The 19,297-nt window shown below is 41.2% G+C and overlaps 1 protein-coding gene across 3 annotated transcripts in view; it reads right to left on the minus strand.

The window, feature by feature from the left end:
- Positions 1–11,256: 11,256 nt before the first annotated feature.
- The window catches only part of ANO10 (anoctamin 10), a 240,475-nt gene continuing 232,434 nt past the window's right edge, over positions 11,257–19,297 (minus strand). For all 3 annotated transcript variants that reach the window (XM_038390205.2, XM_043508972.1, XM_038390207.2), the window contains one exon: positions 11,257–12,136. In XM_038390205.2, coding sequence (XP_038246133.1) covers positions 12,074–12,136 — 63 coding nt within the window. In that variant the 3' untranslated portion in view covers positions 11,257–12,073. The remainder of the gene's footprint in view (positions 12,137–19,297) is intronic.

Below are 19,297 nucleotides of genomic sequence, written 5' to 3' on the forward strand. Positions count from 1 at the left end.
AGCTTCTGAACTGAACAGGCAGAAGTAAATCAAAGAAATTCTTGTTTTCTGCATTCAGACTCTGCTACATTCACCTATTTTTGTTAATTTGTATACATTTTACCAATATTTTCCTTCCTGGTTTGGGGAATCAATTCCCAACAAAGGAATAGGTAAAGTCACTTGTTTAGATGGTAGTGGAAAGATGCTTTTTTAATCAATATGGTTATATTACAATGTATCAACTCAGATTTATTTTTCTTTAACACTATGAACTATGCTTTTGTAAATTAAGTAGTCTGGGATTTAGTCATTGTATTGATAAGCTTTCGGGATAACCTAGCTCATGGCTCAAAAGCTGATACTTCTGGCATCTCAGCATGGTGCTAAGGGAACATTGTGCTGGCAGAGCAGGCATCTTGCTGAAGAGATGTAACAGAGGTCCTGATCATTTGTCTTATGACACTGCTTTAACACCATTTTCATGACTAAATCCCTAGGGAGGCATCTACATTGGGCCTCGAGGTTGCATCTAAATCAGTTTTTTCCTCAGATAACCCCCACCCACACACCAATTTTGTAGGAATGCTAGCACAGAGTATCTACCACATTCTCATCTGTGTGTCGGAGTGGGTGAAATGACCCTTCTCTTTACATACTGCCTAAGGTGTTTGGGCATCATTCTGGAGAAATTATACAAACATGAGGTAATTATGTAGATTTTGTTCAACATCAAAAGTTTTGCAAACATTAACAAAGGGTTTATGGATCAAGCACTGGCCTATACCAAGTTTTTTTCATAAAAATAGAAACGCCTCTTGCCCCTAGAGCAGTTTGCTACATGTGAATATTTTTTTAAAATGAAATACACCTCTCCTGCCCCCAATCTCAGTTCTACACAGTGTAGAGATTTTTCATGGTACAATGCTATCTCTACTGCTCAGCTTCTGCAGAGTACTGTAGATGTTCTTTATGTCCTGGGGAGGGTGGGATTTTCCTGTGGCTCACAGAACAGCTGTATATTTGGAGGAAGTTGGTCAAAGATGGTATCATCACATCATTATTCCAACCAAATATTTGGAATTGGACCTACTGGCATAAATTCGTGATTATTTGGCTGCTGCTACATTTTTCAATTCATTTCAAATTACATTTTTATTTAAAGAGCCAACACACATAGCACTTTAGCAAAATGATCCTGTAAACAGTACCTTAACTAAATTAAATTAAAACAAAACAAAACAAAAAACCAAGTAGTATAAGAGGGACCAAATCCCCACGTTGTCTGTCCTCAGGCTCCTACAAGAAACTTCTCATATGTTACCTTTAGCTCCTTAAGCTGTATTATTTTCCATGAGCACTAGGCATCATTCAGACAGAATCCCGGTAACATCTTATGGGAGGGGGTCCCTTAGTTCAGGCCCTGTTAGTCAGGATTCCCCCATGCAGTAGGTTCCATCTTCCCTGGAAGGGTCTCCATGAAATTCCTGAAGTTTAAGACCCTCAAGTAGTATCTTTAAACAAGATTTAATTAAAAAAAAATACCAGATTGAAGCAAAATAAATGGTCTGAATCACACTGCTTTTACTCACTATGTTACTAGTTAAGCCAGATATATTCACAATGTGTTTAACTGAAGTTACAGCCTTATCTTTCTATACGGCGTGGTCTCCTTTTCTGCGTTTGGCTGTCCAGTGGCACATCTTTTTTGATTTTGGATGTCTAGGTCTCCCACCGTCTCAGAGCTCAGACTATCACTATTTTTGATGTTAAAAGTAAAAGAATGCATTACATCAGATATTCCACAGTAAATAGTTTGATCAGGTGTTCCATCTGGGAGAAGTGTAATAGTGCCTATTCTCTGTACCGAGGCCATTATACCTTGTATCATCTAACATCCTGCCATGTGGATCTACTTCCAAATTTCCTTTCTCAAAGACCTAGCATTTCAAATGTTATTTTTAGGTGTTAGGTTGAGTCAAGCTCCATCTATCTTTTTTGTATAGTTTTCTCGCACCATTATTTCTATTCTATATCAGTTATGTTATTTGACAGATTAAAATCCATCTGTTACAATGGGAAAAGATTATTCCTGCTATTTTTTTCAGAGGGAAGTAAAAAAAATAACTATACCATGTGGAAAATGCAAGAACCAAATGCACGGGGCACTTTACAGAAAGCACAAAAGTCTACGTATTCAATGGATCTTCAATAACCTTACTGTCCTCTAACAAAAAGGCTGTTCTAGTGTGATTTTTATTAAATAAATAAATAAATAAATAAAACAAGCTTAGTTCCTATTTATATCATGGCAGAATTATGTTGGGTCTGAAATCAGATCAAATGGATCATTGCTTTTTTGTCAATTGCAACAACCAGAACCTCCATTTCTCTGTCCTCCATACCCAGGGAAATTACCAAGTGGGCTTCTAGGACACTTACATAAAAAAAGAGACGTAAGTGTGATTACAACTGGGCACTGTGGTTTACTTAGATTTTACTTTTGAAAGCACAGCACTCATCTTTATCCTTTATCTCCATGCATATTTATATTTGATTTTTTTGAATTGATTTACCACTCTGTTAAAAGACATGACAGACTAAAGTCTCCCTAGCAATCCTTGTCAATGATCCTATGGTAACCTTCTTCTTCTAGCTTCCCTCTTAATACACTGGATTAAAAAATAAATATTCGTCCTAATATTTTTAGCTGGCAATACAACTTTACTTTGTTAGGAATTTTCATACAAACTGTCTTCCCAAACTGTTTACAGAATTACACATGACTGTTATAAGGAAGAAATAAAAACAACAGAACAAGAGAGAGATGAAGATGTATAGGTAGAAAGATTTCTTTTTCCATCAGGTGCAGTATGGATGAAGTCAATGAGGCAAAAAAGATACAGTTCCAGAGTTCGAGATGGAGAAAAGCTCCTACACCAAAGGGGATGAGACTGGATAAAAGGACAGACAGAAGACTGCTAGGAGAGGAGAGGAAGGGAATGGAAAGAAGTCTATGGCAAAATACTACTTGAAGACAAGGTGACTGAGGTACTATCTTTTATTGGACCAACTTCTGTTGGTGAAAGTGACAAGCTTTTGAACTACACAGGTCTGTGTTGGTCCAATACAACATAGTACTTCACCTACCTTGTCTCTCCCATAGCCTGAGATCAACATGGCTAAAAGAACACCGCAAACAAAATATTACTTAGTATTTTATGGGGTAACTAATCCTGCACAGCAACTAAATTTAAAGTTCTTTACCATGTTTGTATGGCTCCTAGATGCCTCTCTGGGGACCCTCTGTGCTACTCTAATATAAATAATAAATAATAATAATAATCTCTGTGAGATGGGTCATTGTTTCTCAAGCTTTGCCAGACTTGGTCCTCCCTATTGTTTTTCTGATAAGGGAAGGGCAGGGAGGTCACAACCCCTTGACACCTACTCATGACTCCCAGGTTGAGAAACCAAGAAATAGGTATTAACCTCATTTATAGATGGGAAAACTGAAGCAGAAGTGACAGGATTTGCCAAGGTCAGCGGGAGAATCCGTGTTAGAACCTCAGGATTAATTTCCAACATGTACTTAAATCTGCACTACGCCTCCCCCTGGTGGGCTAAAGTAAGCAGGAGGATTTTAAAGACCATAATGACAGGTGAGCAATAGTCAAAAATACTCCTTGATATAAAATTCATCAATGAATATTTTTGTTATGTTCTCCAGGTGGCCAGGATCAGAACCTCCTTTCCACCCCTGTATGTTAGAAAATCAGGAAGTTTGTAGCCAGCTTCAGTGGCTCATCATCCAAACCAGTGTTCTCCTGAAAGCCCATTTCACTCACCCAGATTTCTGGTTTCTCTCTCATTCCCTAACTAGTTTACACTACTCAAACCCAGTGGAAGTAGGAGGTTCACAAGTTCAGGGCAGGTGTTATGGGGTGGCAAACAGGACAACACTACAGGGGCGGCCCGTGAAGCTTAGCTACATGCTTCAGCCCCTGGTGGTAGGGCTTCAGACAAGGCTAATAGAAAAACAGGCTCAAGTATCACACAGAAATGTAAGAACAATATTTATATTCCAGTTGATTTATTTCATAATTATATGGTAAACATGAGAAAGTCAGCAATTTTTCAGGTTTCATAGTAGCAGCCGTGTTAGTCTGTATTCGCAAAAAGAAAAGGAGTACTTGTGGCACCTTAGAGACTAACAAATTTATTAGAGCATAAGCTTTCGTGAGCTACAGCTCACTTATAGTGTGCTCTGACACTTGTATTTTTATGTCTGATTTTGTAAGCAAATAGTTTTTAAGTGAGGTGAAACTTGGGATACACAAGACAATCAGACTCCTGAAAGGGATACAGTAATGTGGAAAGGTTAAGAACCACTACCATAGAGAGGCGGTGCTCATGGCTGTGGCCCCTCCCCTGGTTATATGAGGTGGTGCTGCCCTGATCTCTCCACCCACTCCCCTCAGTTCCTTCACATCGAAAGACTGTAAGATGAGACACCAGTGCAGAGGGGAATATTCGTTTACATAGCATCCTGAAGAACCACAGTTACAGTAAGTAACTGTTTCTTCCTATTTAGAATACACATCTACATCTACTCACTTAGGTAACTCACAAGCAGCATCCCAGTCCAGAGGCGGGTCTTAGAGTCTACTGAGACAGGGATCACAGGACTGCCCTTTCGACACCTGTGTCTGCTTTGCAAGATGCATTAATAGCTTAATGGTCTGTAAATATATGCATGGATGACCACATGGCTGCCCTGCAAATGTCCATGATTTCAACAATTTCCATCCCACCATCAACCTCAGCCTGGACCAGTCCACACAAGAGATCCACTTCCTGAACACCACGCTGCTAATAAGCGATGGTCACATAATCATCATCCTATACCGGAAACCTACTGACCGCTATTCCGACCTACATGCCTTCAGCTTTCACCCAGATCACACCACACGATCCATTGTCTACAGCCAAGCTCTACAATATAACCGCATTTGCTCCAACCCCTCAGACAGAGACAAACACCTACAAGATCTCTATCAAACGTTCTTACAACTACAATACCCACCTGCTGAAGTGAAGAAACAGATTGACAGAGCCAAAAGAGTACCCAGAAGTCACCTACTACAGGACTGGCCCAACAAAGAAAATAACAGGATGCCACTAGCCATCATCTTTAGCCCCCAACTAAAACCTCTCCAACGCATCATCAAGGATCTACAACCTATCCTGAAGGATGACCCATCACTCTCACAGATCTTGGGAGACAGGCCAGTCCTTGCATACAGACAGCCCCCCAATCTGAAGCAAATACTCACCAGCAACCACACACCACACAACAGAACCACTAACCCAGGAACCTATCCTTGCAACAAAGCCCGTTGCCAACTCTGCCCACATATCTATTCAGGGGACACCATCATAGGGCCTAATCACATCAGCCACACTATCAGAGGCTCGTTCACCTGCGCATCTACCAATGTGATACATGCCATCATGTGAAAGCAATTCCCCTCTGCCATGTACATTAGTCAAACTGGACAGTCTCTACGTAAAAGAATAAATGGACACAAATCAGATGTCAAGAATTATAACATTCAAAAACCAGTCGGAGAACACTTCAATCTCTCTGGTCACTCGATTACAGACCTAAGAGTGGCTATTCTTGAACAAAAAAACTTCAAAAACAGAATCCAATGAGAGACTGCTGAATTGGAATTAATTTGCAAACTGGATACAATTAACTTAGGCTTGAATAGAGACTGGGAATGGATGAGTCATTACACAAAGTAAAACTATTTCCCCATGTTATTTCTCCCCCGCCACCCCACCCCCCACTGTTCCTCAGATGTTCTTGTCAACTGCTGGAAATGGCCCACCTTGATTATCACCACAAAAGGTTTTCTTCCTTCTCCCCCCCCCCCGGCCCCCGCTGGTAGTAGCTCATCTTAAGTGATCACTCTCCTTACAGTGTGTATGATAAAACCCATTGTTTCATGTTCTCTGTGTGTGTATATAAATCTCCCCACTGTATTTTCCACTGAATGCATCTGATGAAGTGAGCTGTAGCTCACGAAAGCTTATGCTCAAATAAATTTGTTAGTCTCTAAGATGCCACAAGAACTCCTTTTCAGTATGGAAATGTCACTGAGGAACACTATCAATGTTGCTTGTGCCCTCATGGAGTGAGCCCGAATCTGCTGAGAAGGTGTAGCCAAAGCTATCTCATATGCATTCTTGATTCAGGATGTTATCCATCTAGAGATGATCTGTGCAGAGATCACTTGCCCCTTCATGCAGTCCACAAATGACAAGAACAAGCGAAGTGAAGCATAAAATGGTTTAGTCCTGGCTAGATGGAGGCACTGTTCTTTCGAGGAAGAGTGTGGTTTAAGGGAAAACAGGTAAATACACTGCCTGAGTCAGATGAAACTGAGAGACCATTTTGGATAAAAACTTTGGGATGGTCGAGCAAACACAACATGATGTTGATGTCGGCAAGAACCTCCTTTGTGGAGCCACCCCCCAGTAACCAATCATCAAGGAAGTTGTGAATTCCTTTCCTCCTGAGATATGCCAGGACCACAGCCAGGCATTAGGTAAAGACTCGGGGAGTAGAAGAGAGGTCGAATGGGAGAAGCATATACTGAGTGATGTTCTCTTACCACAAAACAAAATAACTTCTTGTGGCTTACTAGAATTGCCTGGAGGTCCAGAGCAGCAAACCAGTCATTATGAGACAGCATGGGTAGGACAACCGATAAAAGTGGATCATGCAGAACCTCATGTATTTGATGAACTCATTGATGCCACAAAGGTTGAGGATGAGTCTTATCCCGCCCTTGATTTTTGGTATCAGGAAGTACCGGAAGTAGAAGCTGTGGCTGCAGCCGTTCCTGATATCCATTCCCGATGTCAGCAGAGACCTGATCTGCTCAATGAGAAGCATCTTGTGAGAGCGGTCCCTGAAGAGGGACAGGGAGGAGAGGTGCGGAGCAGGCATGGAAAGGAACTGGATTGTGTGGCCCGATCTGACAATGTCTAGGATCCAGCTATCAGAGGTAATTAATTCCCAAGCATTGAAAAAATGGGGCAGCTTGTCCCCAAAGGGACAGGGGGACAAAGATGGTGGGGAAATGACTGAGCCACTGCTCTGAACTAAGGAGTCAAAATGGGTGCTTAGCTGGTGCTGGGGGAGGGTGCCCAAAGCCTGAGCCCAACTGCTTCCTCTTGTGGGATCTATCCCTTTTTCTAGGGTAGTCTCACTGCTTTTGGGGGTTGGGGGTGGTGGGGGAGAAGGCTGCGCAAGGAATGCTGTGGGCGATACTGCTGCTGCTGAGCCCCATAGTGATGTCTTTCTGTGCAGGTGTGTACACACCCAAGGATCTTAAGGTAGCTCTGGAAGCCTTAAAGTAGTGCAAAATGTCATCTGTCTTGTCCAAGAACAACATCCGTCCATCAAAGGACAAGTCCTCAGTGGCTTGCTGAATATCCAAACTTATCCGAGAGTTTTGCGACCAAGAAGCCCTCCTCATAATTAACAATGAGGCCATCACCCTTGCCATGATGTGCGCAACGCCAAGGATGGACTGCAGGGATGTTTTGGCCTCCAAGCAGCCTTCTGCAACAAATGCCCAAAACTCCTCATGCGAGGCCTCAGACAACTGGTCCATGAATTTAGACATGGCCGACCAACTCAGAAAATCATACTTAGACAGCAAAGCTTGTTGATTCGTAATCCTTATCTGTAGGGATGATGAGGTATAGTTCTTTCTGCCCAGAACATCCAACCACTTGAAGTCTCTGTCCTTGGACGGAGACTTCAACCTACTCTACCGGGCCTGTCATTCACCACCATTACAACCAGGGAATTTGGGGCTGGATGTGAATCGAACTCTTCAAATCCCTGCATGTGAATGAAGTACCACTCTTTCATGCACTTAGCCACCAGTGATACCGAGGCCGGTGTACTTAACGGGGCTCTCGCTAGCTCAAGGAACACATCATTAATTGGGAGGGCCACTCTCCCAGGGATGGCAGGCTGTAGAATGTCTACCAGTTTGTGTTCTCCTGGATGTAGAGAAATGTGGCTACACGGTGTAAAATGTCCTGGTATGCCTTAAAGTCCTCTGGAATAGATGCAGAGGACAAACCAGGCAGCATGGCATTATCTGGTGATGAGGGTGAGGCTCTCATTTGAGCCACAACTGGCTCTTGGTCTCCGGACGAAGAACCTGGAAAGGAAGACACCAGCGGCTTTGCAGGGAGGAAGACCACCTACGCCTGGGCTTGCGGCTGACCCACAGTAACCATCGTCGACCTGGTGGGTGACTCCAGCTTTGAATGGGATGGGGAGTGGGATCTCCACAAGCATGGAGCATCCTACTGAGTCCAAGGAGGCCACAGATAATTGTAGCAGATTGGTGGCCAGTAGGGGCCAGGGCAAAGATCTCCGTCCCAGCCAGGAGGTGCATGCCAACCCTGGGAGCCATACTGGTCCATTGGCGGCCCTCAGAGCTCACCAGTGGGACGATGACAACCCTGACTCAGAAAAGCCCCAGGATCTCAGAGACATGGGTGGAGTGATGCTCTAGGGAGCCAATACCTGGCCCAATTCATCCATTGCCCCTGATTAAGCTGGTACCATCAGTATCAAGCATGTCAGTGCTGCAGGCAGTGTTGGTCCTGGTGCAAACAGTGGTACTGGAGCACCCAAGTACATCAACATTCAGGGCGGTGAAAGCTGCCTTGGGAGCATCTGCAGCATTGAATACAGCAGGGCCAAAGAGGGTCTTGGTGCCGAGGTCCCCCATACTAATTCTTAGGTACTTCCTGATTCTCCTTCCCCACCACAGAGAGGGGAGCACGTGCCATCCCATGTTCCAGAACCAGTCCCAGTCCGGCCCACCCTTTTCCTGGGGAAGGAAGAGGAGTCATCCTGTGCCCTGGAGTTGTTCTGATTAGACTTATGAGACCTCTTCCTCGGTGCCAAGGACAAAGAACAGGTCCTTCGCCTCTTTAGAGAGGTGCCTGCACCGGAACCAAAAAGTGACAGCGGCCTCTGAGCCCAAGGGCAATCTTCGGCCGAAGTAGAGTCTCATTACCAGATCAGGACATGTGGCCTGTTCAAGCAGGTGCTGCTTGAGTTGAAAGTTTCACATCACCCGAGTCCGCTTCCTGAATGATTTACAGATTGAACAACGCTCTTTGAGGTGGGCCTCACCAAGAGAGAGCAAGCACTCTTCAGTATCGCTCCTTCACATGACAGACAATGTTTAAACCCTGGTGAAGGCATCACTCAGGAACACTATCTAGCAACTAACACTATCTACTGACTACTAACACACACTAACTAATTATATACAATGAACTAGGCTGAGACTAAATGCAAGGATTGTGAGACTATAACCACATAGAGCTCCGACTCCAGCCAGGGGTGGTGAAAGGGAATGGGGGGGGACTGGGGTCAGGGGAGTGGCCAAAACCATTAGGCGCCTCTATGAATACTGCTAGGCAAAAGTCTCCAGCTCCAGCATGCTGGGCATGCACACACCTAAGTAGAATACATGTCTGCATCTACTTGAAGAAGTAGTTAACGCTTAATGGAATTTAAGGGTTCTTGCTACAGAATTTGGTTCCATTGTGCCATGGAGTACACTAGCCTCTGATCAAGACACTAATTTTATTGTTGCAGTAATTTCCCAAGACACTCAGTACTTCACCCAATTCCTACTTAAAAGCTATATGAAAAAAGTACATTAATGTTTCATGTCAGAGCCTCAAACTCATAGTTTCCCCATTCCTCTTCTCCCTTTCTCTAATAGCAATGCAGGAGCTTAGTCTCCATTTGGTTAGTTTCTTGGTAACACAGGCTGTAGATTATATGTTTCTGATGGTATTTACTACATCTCTTTCCCCTCTACATGCATTTAACTACCATAAAAATGCCTATGCCATACATATACTCTAGGCACCCTTGTCATCAATGAAAAATGCAATCCCTATACAATGCAGATAATATAAATAAGAACACAAGAACGGCCATACTTGATCAGACCAATGATTCATCTACCCAGTATCCTGTCTTCCGACAATGGCCAATGCCAGATGCTTCAAAGGGAATGAAAAGAATGGGGGAATTATCAAGTGATCTATCCCACCATCCAGGCCCAGCATCTGGCAGCCAGAAGCTTTGGGACATGCAGAGAATATGATTGCACCTCTGACCATCTTGACTAGTAGTCATTGATAGATCTATCTTCATTGAACACATAATTCTTTTGTGAATCCAATTTTACTTTTGGCTTTCACAACCTACCCTGGGAATGAGTTCCACAGGTTGACTGTGTGTTGTTTCCTTTGTTGGTTTTAAACCTGCTATTAATGTCATAGGGTGACCCCAGGTTCTTGTGTTATGTGAAAGGGTTATTCCACACCACTCATAATTTTATATACCTCTATCATATCCCTCAAGTCAACAACAAATCGCCAACAAACCACCACTCATAGGAACATATTCTAAAACAAAATTATGCAATACTAACATTCACAAAAGAGATCTATCCCTTAGATCTTCAACTTTCCCACAAATGTTCGTTCAAAGAGCTTGGCTTTGCACATATCAAAAACCTTAATAGATATGGGCTATTTTAGACCAAAGTGGGGAATGAATTCCATAGCTGAAGGGTCTTCACAGAGAACACATTGCCAGCAGTTCCCTCTCTTATATGCCAGCTTCCACTGATCACAGCTGTGGCAGTAAAACAGAGGGAGAGAAGAGTTGTCTCAGGTCATTTAGCACTTTACAGATCCAAAAATCAAAACTTTAAATTCCGTATAGAAGACTATATGTTAGCTTAATTGTGTTTTCTGTGATCAATAGCCTTTGTCACGAGTATCTCTTACTTACAAATGTAAAAGTTTGCTGTGTAATGAAGTATTCAGGTGACAGGTTCTCTTGTGGTAGAATTTTGAAATATATCCAAGTCAGTGCAATTATCTTCATCAGATCTATCCAAATAGGATTGCATAGCTAACACAAAAGTATTTCACATCCAGGGAAGTTAGCTCTGACAGAGATGAAAGTTGAATATCAACAGAAAACAAATTGACTTGAGACCACATGACCCAGAAATACAGATTTTGAGCTTATTACCATCAGAAAACAATTTAAAAATAGGAGTATTACATTTTCATGATATGCAAGAAAGAGTCAAATATCTCAGTACATGTGTGAAAGTATCAGACATACAACCATGGAGTGTTCATTTTAATAGCTCTGTTACTATCATTTCAGTTAACAAAAAGATCCATTAATACAGGACGATTGTTCTGAAGAACCACCAAATGGCAATCAGAGTTAATGCTGAATTAAAAGAATACGCAATCACCATTCATCTTCATAAACTACTAATCAACAATCCCTGTTTTCATGCCAAATGCTTTCTTACCAGCTTCTGAAAATAATTTAATTGAGATTCTTTATAAAATGAACATATTGTAATCTCATTTTATCGTATACATTTCCAAATAATTAGCTTTGTGATTGGTTCTATGGAAAAAAATCAGACATCACACTATATAATAAACAAAATTTAGATTAATTTCCTAGTAAATGCTGTGAACAGTGTATAATAAGCTGTCTTTGAAAAAAGATATGCCTTTGGAAATGATTAACTATTCTACTACAAGGACAAAAATGGTTAACAAGCATAAGGAATGGTACACTAAGAATTAAGTTCTAATACACATTCTCTTGAAAAGCTGCAGATCAAACTACATTTAGCATCAGGATATCTACTCTTAAAAATCTGTTTAATATAATTTTGATATAATGTACAGTTGGTTATGACATATTTCAACCAGACCTAGCATAAACTGGAGTGATGCTCTATATTCTGTCTCACTGGACAACAGTTGAATAAGAAATGAAGAGGAAAAGGAAAAGGGAAACCATTTTCCATTGTGTCAAGCAATCAGTGTTGATGACCAAGTACAGATAATAGATACTATCTATTAATACATTGTAGAGTGCAAATACAGTAAATACTTTAAAAGCATGTTCACATGCTAATGCTCAGTTCTTCTTCTTTTCTCCATGTGTTTCCTCCTTCAATGACTCAGCTGCAAGTTTCATTTGCTGTGAGGGGAAAAAAATGGTATCACACACTTGTTGCAGCATAGTTTAAATGAAGTGAACAAAACAATGGAATCCAAAAGTAGAACTGAAAAAAGTATCACTTTGAATCTAATCAAATAATGTTTAAAATGACAAGAAATAATTTTAAATTAATTCAAACATTCTTTTGTAAAAAAAGTGAAAATACACTGAGCTTACAGCATGCCTGAATTTTACAGGCAAGAGACAGGGACAGTTTTTATTTGGTAACTGCCTGTCTTTTGAGATCTGAAGAAGCACTCTGTTAGGCTGAAAGTGTATCTTCTCTTACCAAGAGAAGTTGGTCCAATATAAGATATTACCTCACCCACCTTGTCTTTCTCACCAAAAGACATAGAGACTGACAGTTCAGATTATATGTTAATTGCCTGCATGGTGAACAATGCTTATACAGGTCTATGGACATATGCAAACTCCTTCAAGTGGAGTTACTGAGCCCTAGAGGTACCGCATGTAGATTAGTAAGGCTGCAAGTTGCAACACTGGAAGAGTATATAAAATTAAATTTATTCTTTTAATAACTGGCCTTGTTTTCAAAAGGACTATGTGAGGAGTTAAATACAATTCTAATATTTACCTGCCATTTATAATTTCACTGACGTTCTGAACTACCATTTCAGATTGATTAACTTCTCTTTGCTATAAAGTCTATCAAAAATATTTCATGGAGGTATTGGTAAATCACACATCTATAAAACTATATATTTTTTAATTTTAGAGGTTTTTATTCTTGAAGAATGCATTAGCCTTTTAGGGTGTCATTTTATGGCCTTTCTTTGAAAAATTAAAATAGGTGGTGAAGCTGTCTAATAGAACCTCTTTCCATTTAAACTAATTAATTTTTAAAAAAAAGCTGTCTCTCAACTGCACCTAACTTTTTTGGAAAGTAGGTCTTAGATCTGCTGTGTCCCTATATTTAATAACAAGGTTTCAACCTGCTCACATATCTATAATAAACATAGTTAAAACCTTGTTATGTACCATACCATAATATTTACTTCACCTGTAGTATTTCTGGCATTCTGTATAGTGAAAATGAGGAATAACACAGTAACTAGGCACTGCAAGTGTACCATACATTTCAACATTTGTTGCCCATTGTACAACTCATCCATGTTCTGTTTTCTGTAGTAGGATAAAGAGATTGTGTTGCTTGAAAGCTTGTCAGTTTAATTTATTAAAGTTACTGCTTTCATGGAATTGCCAGGCTAGCACCTCTGCCTGCTGATAGCTCAGAATCCTGGGAACATGCACACTAAGCTGCCAGCAGGGCTGCTGCTAACAAGACCTAACTGTGCTCCTAGTTCTCCTCCTCCCATGAGCAAGCCTGGCCCTTGCATCCTGACTCTATGTTGGCTTTGATTGCCTATTTGTTCACTTCTCCCACAAATGCCTTTCTTCTTTCTCCCATGTAACCTCTACCGCATGGAACCTCCCTCCCTAAACTAACCCATAAAACCACCCCCCATCCTCCTTTGAACTCCTTGTCAATACTCACTTCTACCTGACTACAGGGGCTTTCAACTAATAATGGCTAGGCAGAGGGCCAACAGAGATTACAGATATGTTATTTATATTTTATATTAATATTTTAATGGCATGACCAGATACAATCTAAATGTGCACACAACTAACCTATGTAATCTGGCATTCCTATCACTGTTATCAGAAGTCCCTTAGTTCTACCTCTTCTTCTGTATGCATGCATTAAAGCTGATGACCGTATTGTTTGTGTTTACATAGCCATCATATCCTGTGAAGAGAGGCCAGAGAGCATGCCAATATCAGGAGTGTAGCCAGAGGGGTAGCTTTGGATGAACATAATTCATGAAGAAATCTCTCACATTTAGGAACCCAAACATGCAGCCTTGGTATCACAGGGTCAAAAACTTATTTCTTTTCCATTTGTTTTGATAGTTATGTGATGCTTCTTCCTGGGCCATATTTTCAGGTACGTAAAATGGTGACCATGAAGATGAATTGTAACAAAGTAATTTTAGATAGGATGGAAAAATTAAATTACTTGGACATATTCATATTCTTTGTCATTACATGCTCCATTTCAAAAATCTGAATGGAATTTGCCTGTAGATTAAGCATCTGTCTCCTGACCAGGTAGTCCTGCAGGTATTAAAGAGGAAATAGCGAGCCCTACTGAATATATATTTTACTGAACTGAAGTGTCTTGAATATTGTACTGTATGTTTTCTTGTTAAATTATTGAAGTTAATTTTTTTAAAAACATTTTTATTTCTAGTGTCAGGCTTTTGAGAGACCCTACTGCTCAATGCATCATTATCATTGGGGGGCTCCCAAAGTCCCTTGGAAGAGAGAGTTAAACTTCATTTTATTCAGTTCCTTTTCTTTGCCAGGCAGTCTGCTGCTAAAATAGATTAATTTACTCCCAGCTAAAAATAAAATCTGGAAAGAGGGCATTGGTGGTGATGTGTGTTATTCCTGAAGCTACAGTTAAGGTTTTGTCTCCATTACCAGAGAGGGCTCAACGTGAAGCAAGGATGCCGGGCATCAAAAATATCTGCTGAGGGAAGCTGAAGTCATTATGTGCAGCTTCTCAGTAAGAAGAGTGTATGATCATTCAAGAGTCTGTGGAAGAAGAAAGAGACTGGATGAAGCTGAGCCAAAGCAACTGTTCACCTACCAACTGCAGTTAACAGGTAAAGGTCTCACAATATTAGAAAAAATAGAATTCGTGCACGTATACTAAGGCAGCGAATATTGAGAATAAATGCCATAAAGATGCATTGAAACAAGTAAGAAATAACTCACTATTCTTTGGAGAGAAAGGGGATTGAAAGATATAGTCAAAGCAAAGAGAACAGATTGCGATGAACCTAAACGTGAGGAGGGAGCAAAGGGGAGAAGCTAGTTGTACTGAGTGGCATTTTTAGAATTCAAGAGTTCACAGCCTTGAACTTAGCATGACTTAATTCTAGATGATTCTACAGACAGGGAAAGAGAAAGAGACCTGAATGTTAAAATACAGAAAGCAATCCCATGACAAAGTAACTTTTACTCAATCTCTAAAAGATTACCCAGCCACGCACTTGCCTAATCGTTCAATGAGCGAGTGTTTTGCAAATGCCAATGTCCTAAAGTTTAAGCTGTTCCTATTAAAAAAAAATGTTTGATTTTATCAAATATGTATAGAGTGGTACAAAGACAGATGAACATATAACTAAGTGTATAACAGTACTATCACAAAAATTGGAAATGAATAAACTGCATGTGTGTATAAAAAGCACATTGAAAACATTTCTGCTTGAAGCTGTGGGCTCATCAGTTGAAAATGAAAGAGGAGAGGAGAGACCTAGGTGTGTTAGTTGATGACAAGATGACTATGAGCCACCAACGTGATATGATTGCGAAAAAGGAAATGCAATCCTAGGATACAGAAGGCAAGATATTTCCAGTAGAAATAGGGAAATGCTAGTCCCACAGTACAAGGCACTGATAAGACCTAATTTGAAATACTGTGTACAGTTCTGGTTATCCATGTTCAACAAAGAGGAATTTAAATTGAAACACGTGCAGGATGATCAGGGGAATGGAGAGCCTGATTACGAGCGGAGACTAAAACAACTTGGTTTGTTTAACTTAGCAAAACAAAGGCTGAGAGGAGATATGATTGCTCTCTATAAACAGGGTGTGGGGTAACGATCATGGAGGGAGAACTACTATTTAAACTAAACAACTATGTTGGCATAAGAACAACTGATTGTGATCACGGGTAGGATGGAAATGATTTAATTAATCTTCAAATAGAGCTTGATAAATTTATGAGGGATTGTATGATGCAGTGATTCCCAAACTTGTTCCGCCACTCGTGCAGGGAAAGCCCCTGCTGGGCCAGGCTGGTTTGTTTACCTGCCGCGTCTAAAGGTTTGGCCGATCGCGGCTCCCAGTGGCCGCGGTTCGCTGCTCCAGGCGAATGGGAGCTGCTAGAAGCGGTGGATCGGCCGAACCTGCAGACGCGGCAGGTAAACATACTGGCCTGGCCTGGCAGGGGCTTTCCCTGCACAAGCGGCGGAACAACGTTTGGGAACCACTGGTATGATGGATTTTCCTACAGTGATAGAGGGCTGGGCTGGCCCTGGGAGTTCTTTCTGGTTCATGTTTTATGTTCCTAAAATCTCATGCTTCAGGGCTTCAGCCCATCACCTGTAGGGTTCAGGAAGGGAACCCCGGAGGTGTTCTGATTTTTTTTTTTGGTCTTCTTTCTCTGAAGCTTTAGAGATGGCCACAGTGGGATGGGACACTGGACAGGGTGGCCTGGTGCTCTGAGGTGGCACTGAGTATTCTCTTTCTCAGATGCTTGGCTGGTGTGTCTTGCTCATGTGCTTGGGATCTAACTGATCATAATCACCATATTCGGGATCCAGAAGGAATTTCCCCCCATATCAGATGGCAGGTATCTTGGGGTTTTTCCACCTTCCTTTTCATGACATGGGGCATAGATCACTTGCTAGGATCATCCGGATACATCTCATGAAATCAATGCCTCCAGGGCAGGGTCCTCGGGCATTGGTACATCTCAGTCTCTCCCTCTCTGCCTGTGGCAGACAATAGTCTCCAGAAGGCTGTAATACTTTGGTCTAATTTTGGTTGATGAGTTTAGTGCTTTTGTGCTGGTGGTATTTAGTAGCCTGTGATATACAGGAGGTCAGATTAGATGATCTGGTGGTCCCTTCTGGCCTTAAACTCTACGACACTGAAATTTTAGTTCACATTCTATCCAATAAAATTGGGATGCCAGGATTTATTTAATACAGAAGAACATTCAAACTTTGCCTCTTGTCTTTGCCAGCCTGCAGTCCAAATATGCTTAGCATGGTATAAGCTAACTACAGTAAATGTAGGTTTCAGAGTAGCAGCCGTGTTAGTCAGTATTCGCAAAAAGAAAAGGAGTACTTGTGGCACCTTAGAGACTAAAATTTATTAGAGCATAAGCTTTCGTGAGCTACAGCTCACTTCATCGGATGCATTACAGTAAATGTATTTTTTTAAATTTCTATCTGCATTTCCATCCAACCTATAAGCAAAATAAAATTAGTTTGCTGTACAAATATTTATTTGTTTTTTCCTAGCAACAGTGGAAGAAAGACCATAGCTGAATGATGGGATTCAGAGTCCCTTTCTGTATCCTTGCTGATTCATTTATTTAAATAAATGCCTGATTAAAACTAAAGGGAACTTAATTTAAGTGCCTTCTATCTCTAATGTAAAAGCATCAGAAAGATACAGAGAACAGCAATTCTACCCAATTCATGACTCACCAAACTCAAAACTAATTCACTTACACTGGACTTATTTTAAATTCTCAGCATTATTGACTCTAGTTTCTCTGATGAAAAAAATATCCAGAAGTCTTTGTCCAGTTCTGGACCTGTACATCCTAAACTCAGCTGAAAACTCATTTCAAAATGGGGACTTCAGCTCTTCTGATCTAAGATACGGTACCACCTCTGCCACCACCTCTTTATATATTCTGTAGCTATCAGGGAGGCTTAACTTCAATTCCAATACTTCCTATGGATTTATAGGGAGATGGCTGAGGGCACACTGAAGTTCAATGATGTTCTGGTAAAGCCAGGATCTTCATGTCATTTTGGGTTGAGTTGTGTTTTACCAGCTCAAACTCAGAGTACTGGGGTAGGGGATCATTTGTGGCTTGAGAGGAATCTCCCTGGGCAGGGAGACCTCTCAGCTGATGTTGACTGGCTGGGGAAACAAGGCAGGGAACAAGCTCTCGCTGAAACACCATGGGCACCAGAAATTGGCCACTGTGGCATCTTGCCGGGGGTCCTTCATTGCACATATCTGTCCCACTGCTGACTGACCTGAGACATGCTACTGAAGAGGAACTGAGACAGTGCAGGAACTATGCTGGGGGGAAATTAATTCAGGTATCTATTGATTATAACCCCCCCCCCAAACAAAACTATGGAAGCTGCTTGGGGGAGGCAGGGTGATGGCTGCAAGAAAAGGAGCCTTTTGACTAATCCAGGGTTTCCTCAAAGTGTTCCCTAAACACCCTCTCCCGGCCAAATGGAGACCAACCTGCAATAGATGCAGAAGATGAAAAAAACTCCAGAGGAAAAGAGCCCTCAGAGAGCTAGTGAAGAAACCTCTGCCTCTGAGCGTGGCCACAAAAGAGAGGGGAGCAATGTCAATAAAGTTCATTGAGAGCACAGGCAGGCAGACTGCACAGGGGGTGAATGGGGAGGAACTTCTTGCCCATTTCTGAGACTTGGAAAACATGGAAAAATCCAGCAGTTCCAAGTTTGACTGAACAGCAGATTCCTATCATTGAGAAGATGCCATCATGCTTGATGACTTAAAAATCATGAGCTTTTAAAATGTACCTCTGCTCAAATAGTTAATAGCTGCTAATCTGATGGCTGTTAAATGGACTATCTGAAATACCTTGATGGTTCTCAGTTTCAGTTCTGTGCTCCTGATACTTTATTACAGCCCCCAAACCACAGCTCATCTTACCTTTGTTGTTTGCAGTATTGCAGCCATGTTGGTTCCAAGATATGAGAAAATCAAGGTAGGTGGGGTAAAATCTTTTATTGGAGCAACTTTCAAGTTGGCCCAATAAAAATATTACCTCATTTACCTTGTCTCTCTCTCTTAGCTTTGTTGGCAGTCTCAACAGAGAAGCCAATGATCAGTGTGAAGGCCCAACTCCCCTCTCAACCATAGACATAGTCCTTCCAGGAAGGGTGTGAGAGGAAGTTTGCAGTACTTCAGCCTATACTGTAATTGTTGTATGGACAAAGAAAGTATTTAAGTCCTGGAGACTGCAAATTTGGCACACTTCTCAAGCACTACATTTCAATGAATATTTTAAAGGAAAACATATAAATAGTCCAAGTTTATCACTCCATGGAATCATCATTGAAGGTGCGTACTCTGCTATGTAATCTGTCCCTTCCTTCTCTACTCAGCAAAGATCCAAGAACTTTGTGGCTAAATCCAAAAACTTTAAAAATTGTATTTAATTAAATTACAGACAGAAATGCTGACATGGTACAAAAAGAGTTTGCAGAGTTAATTTTTTACCTGGTGTTTTAAATAATGCTGTAATGTTTAATTTTC

This window comes from Dermochelys coriacea, chromosome 2, assembly GCF_009764565.3.
Source record: "Dermochelys coriacea isolate rDerCor1 chromosome 2, rDerCor1.pri.v4, whole genome shotgun sequence".
In the NCBI taxonomy this organism is placed as follows: domain Eukaryota; kingdom Metazoa; phylum Chordata; order Testudines; family Dermochelyidae; genus Dermochelys; species Dermochelys coriacea.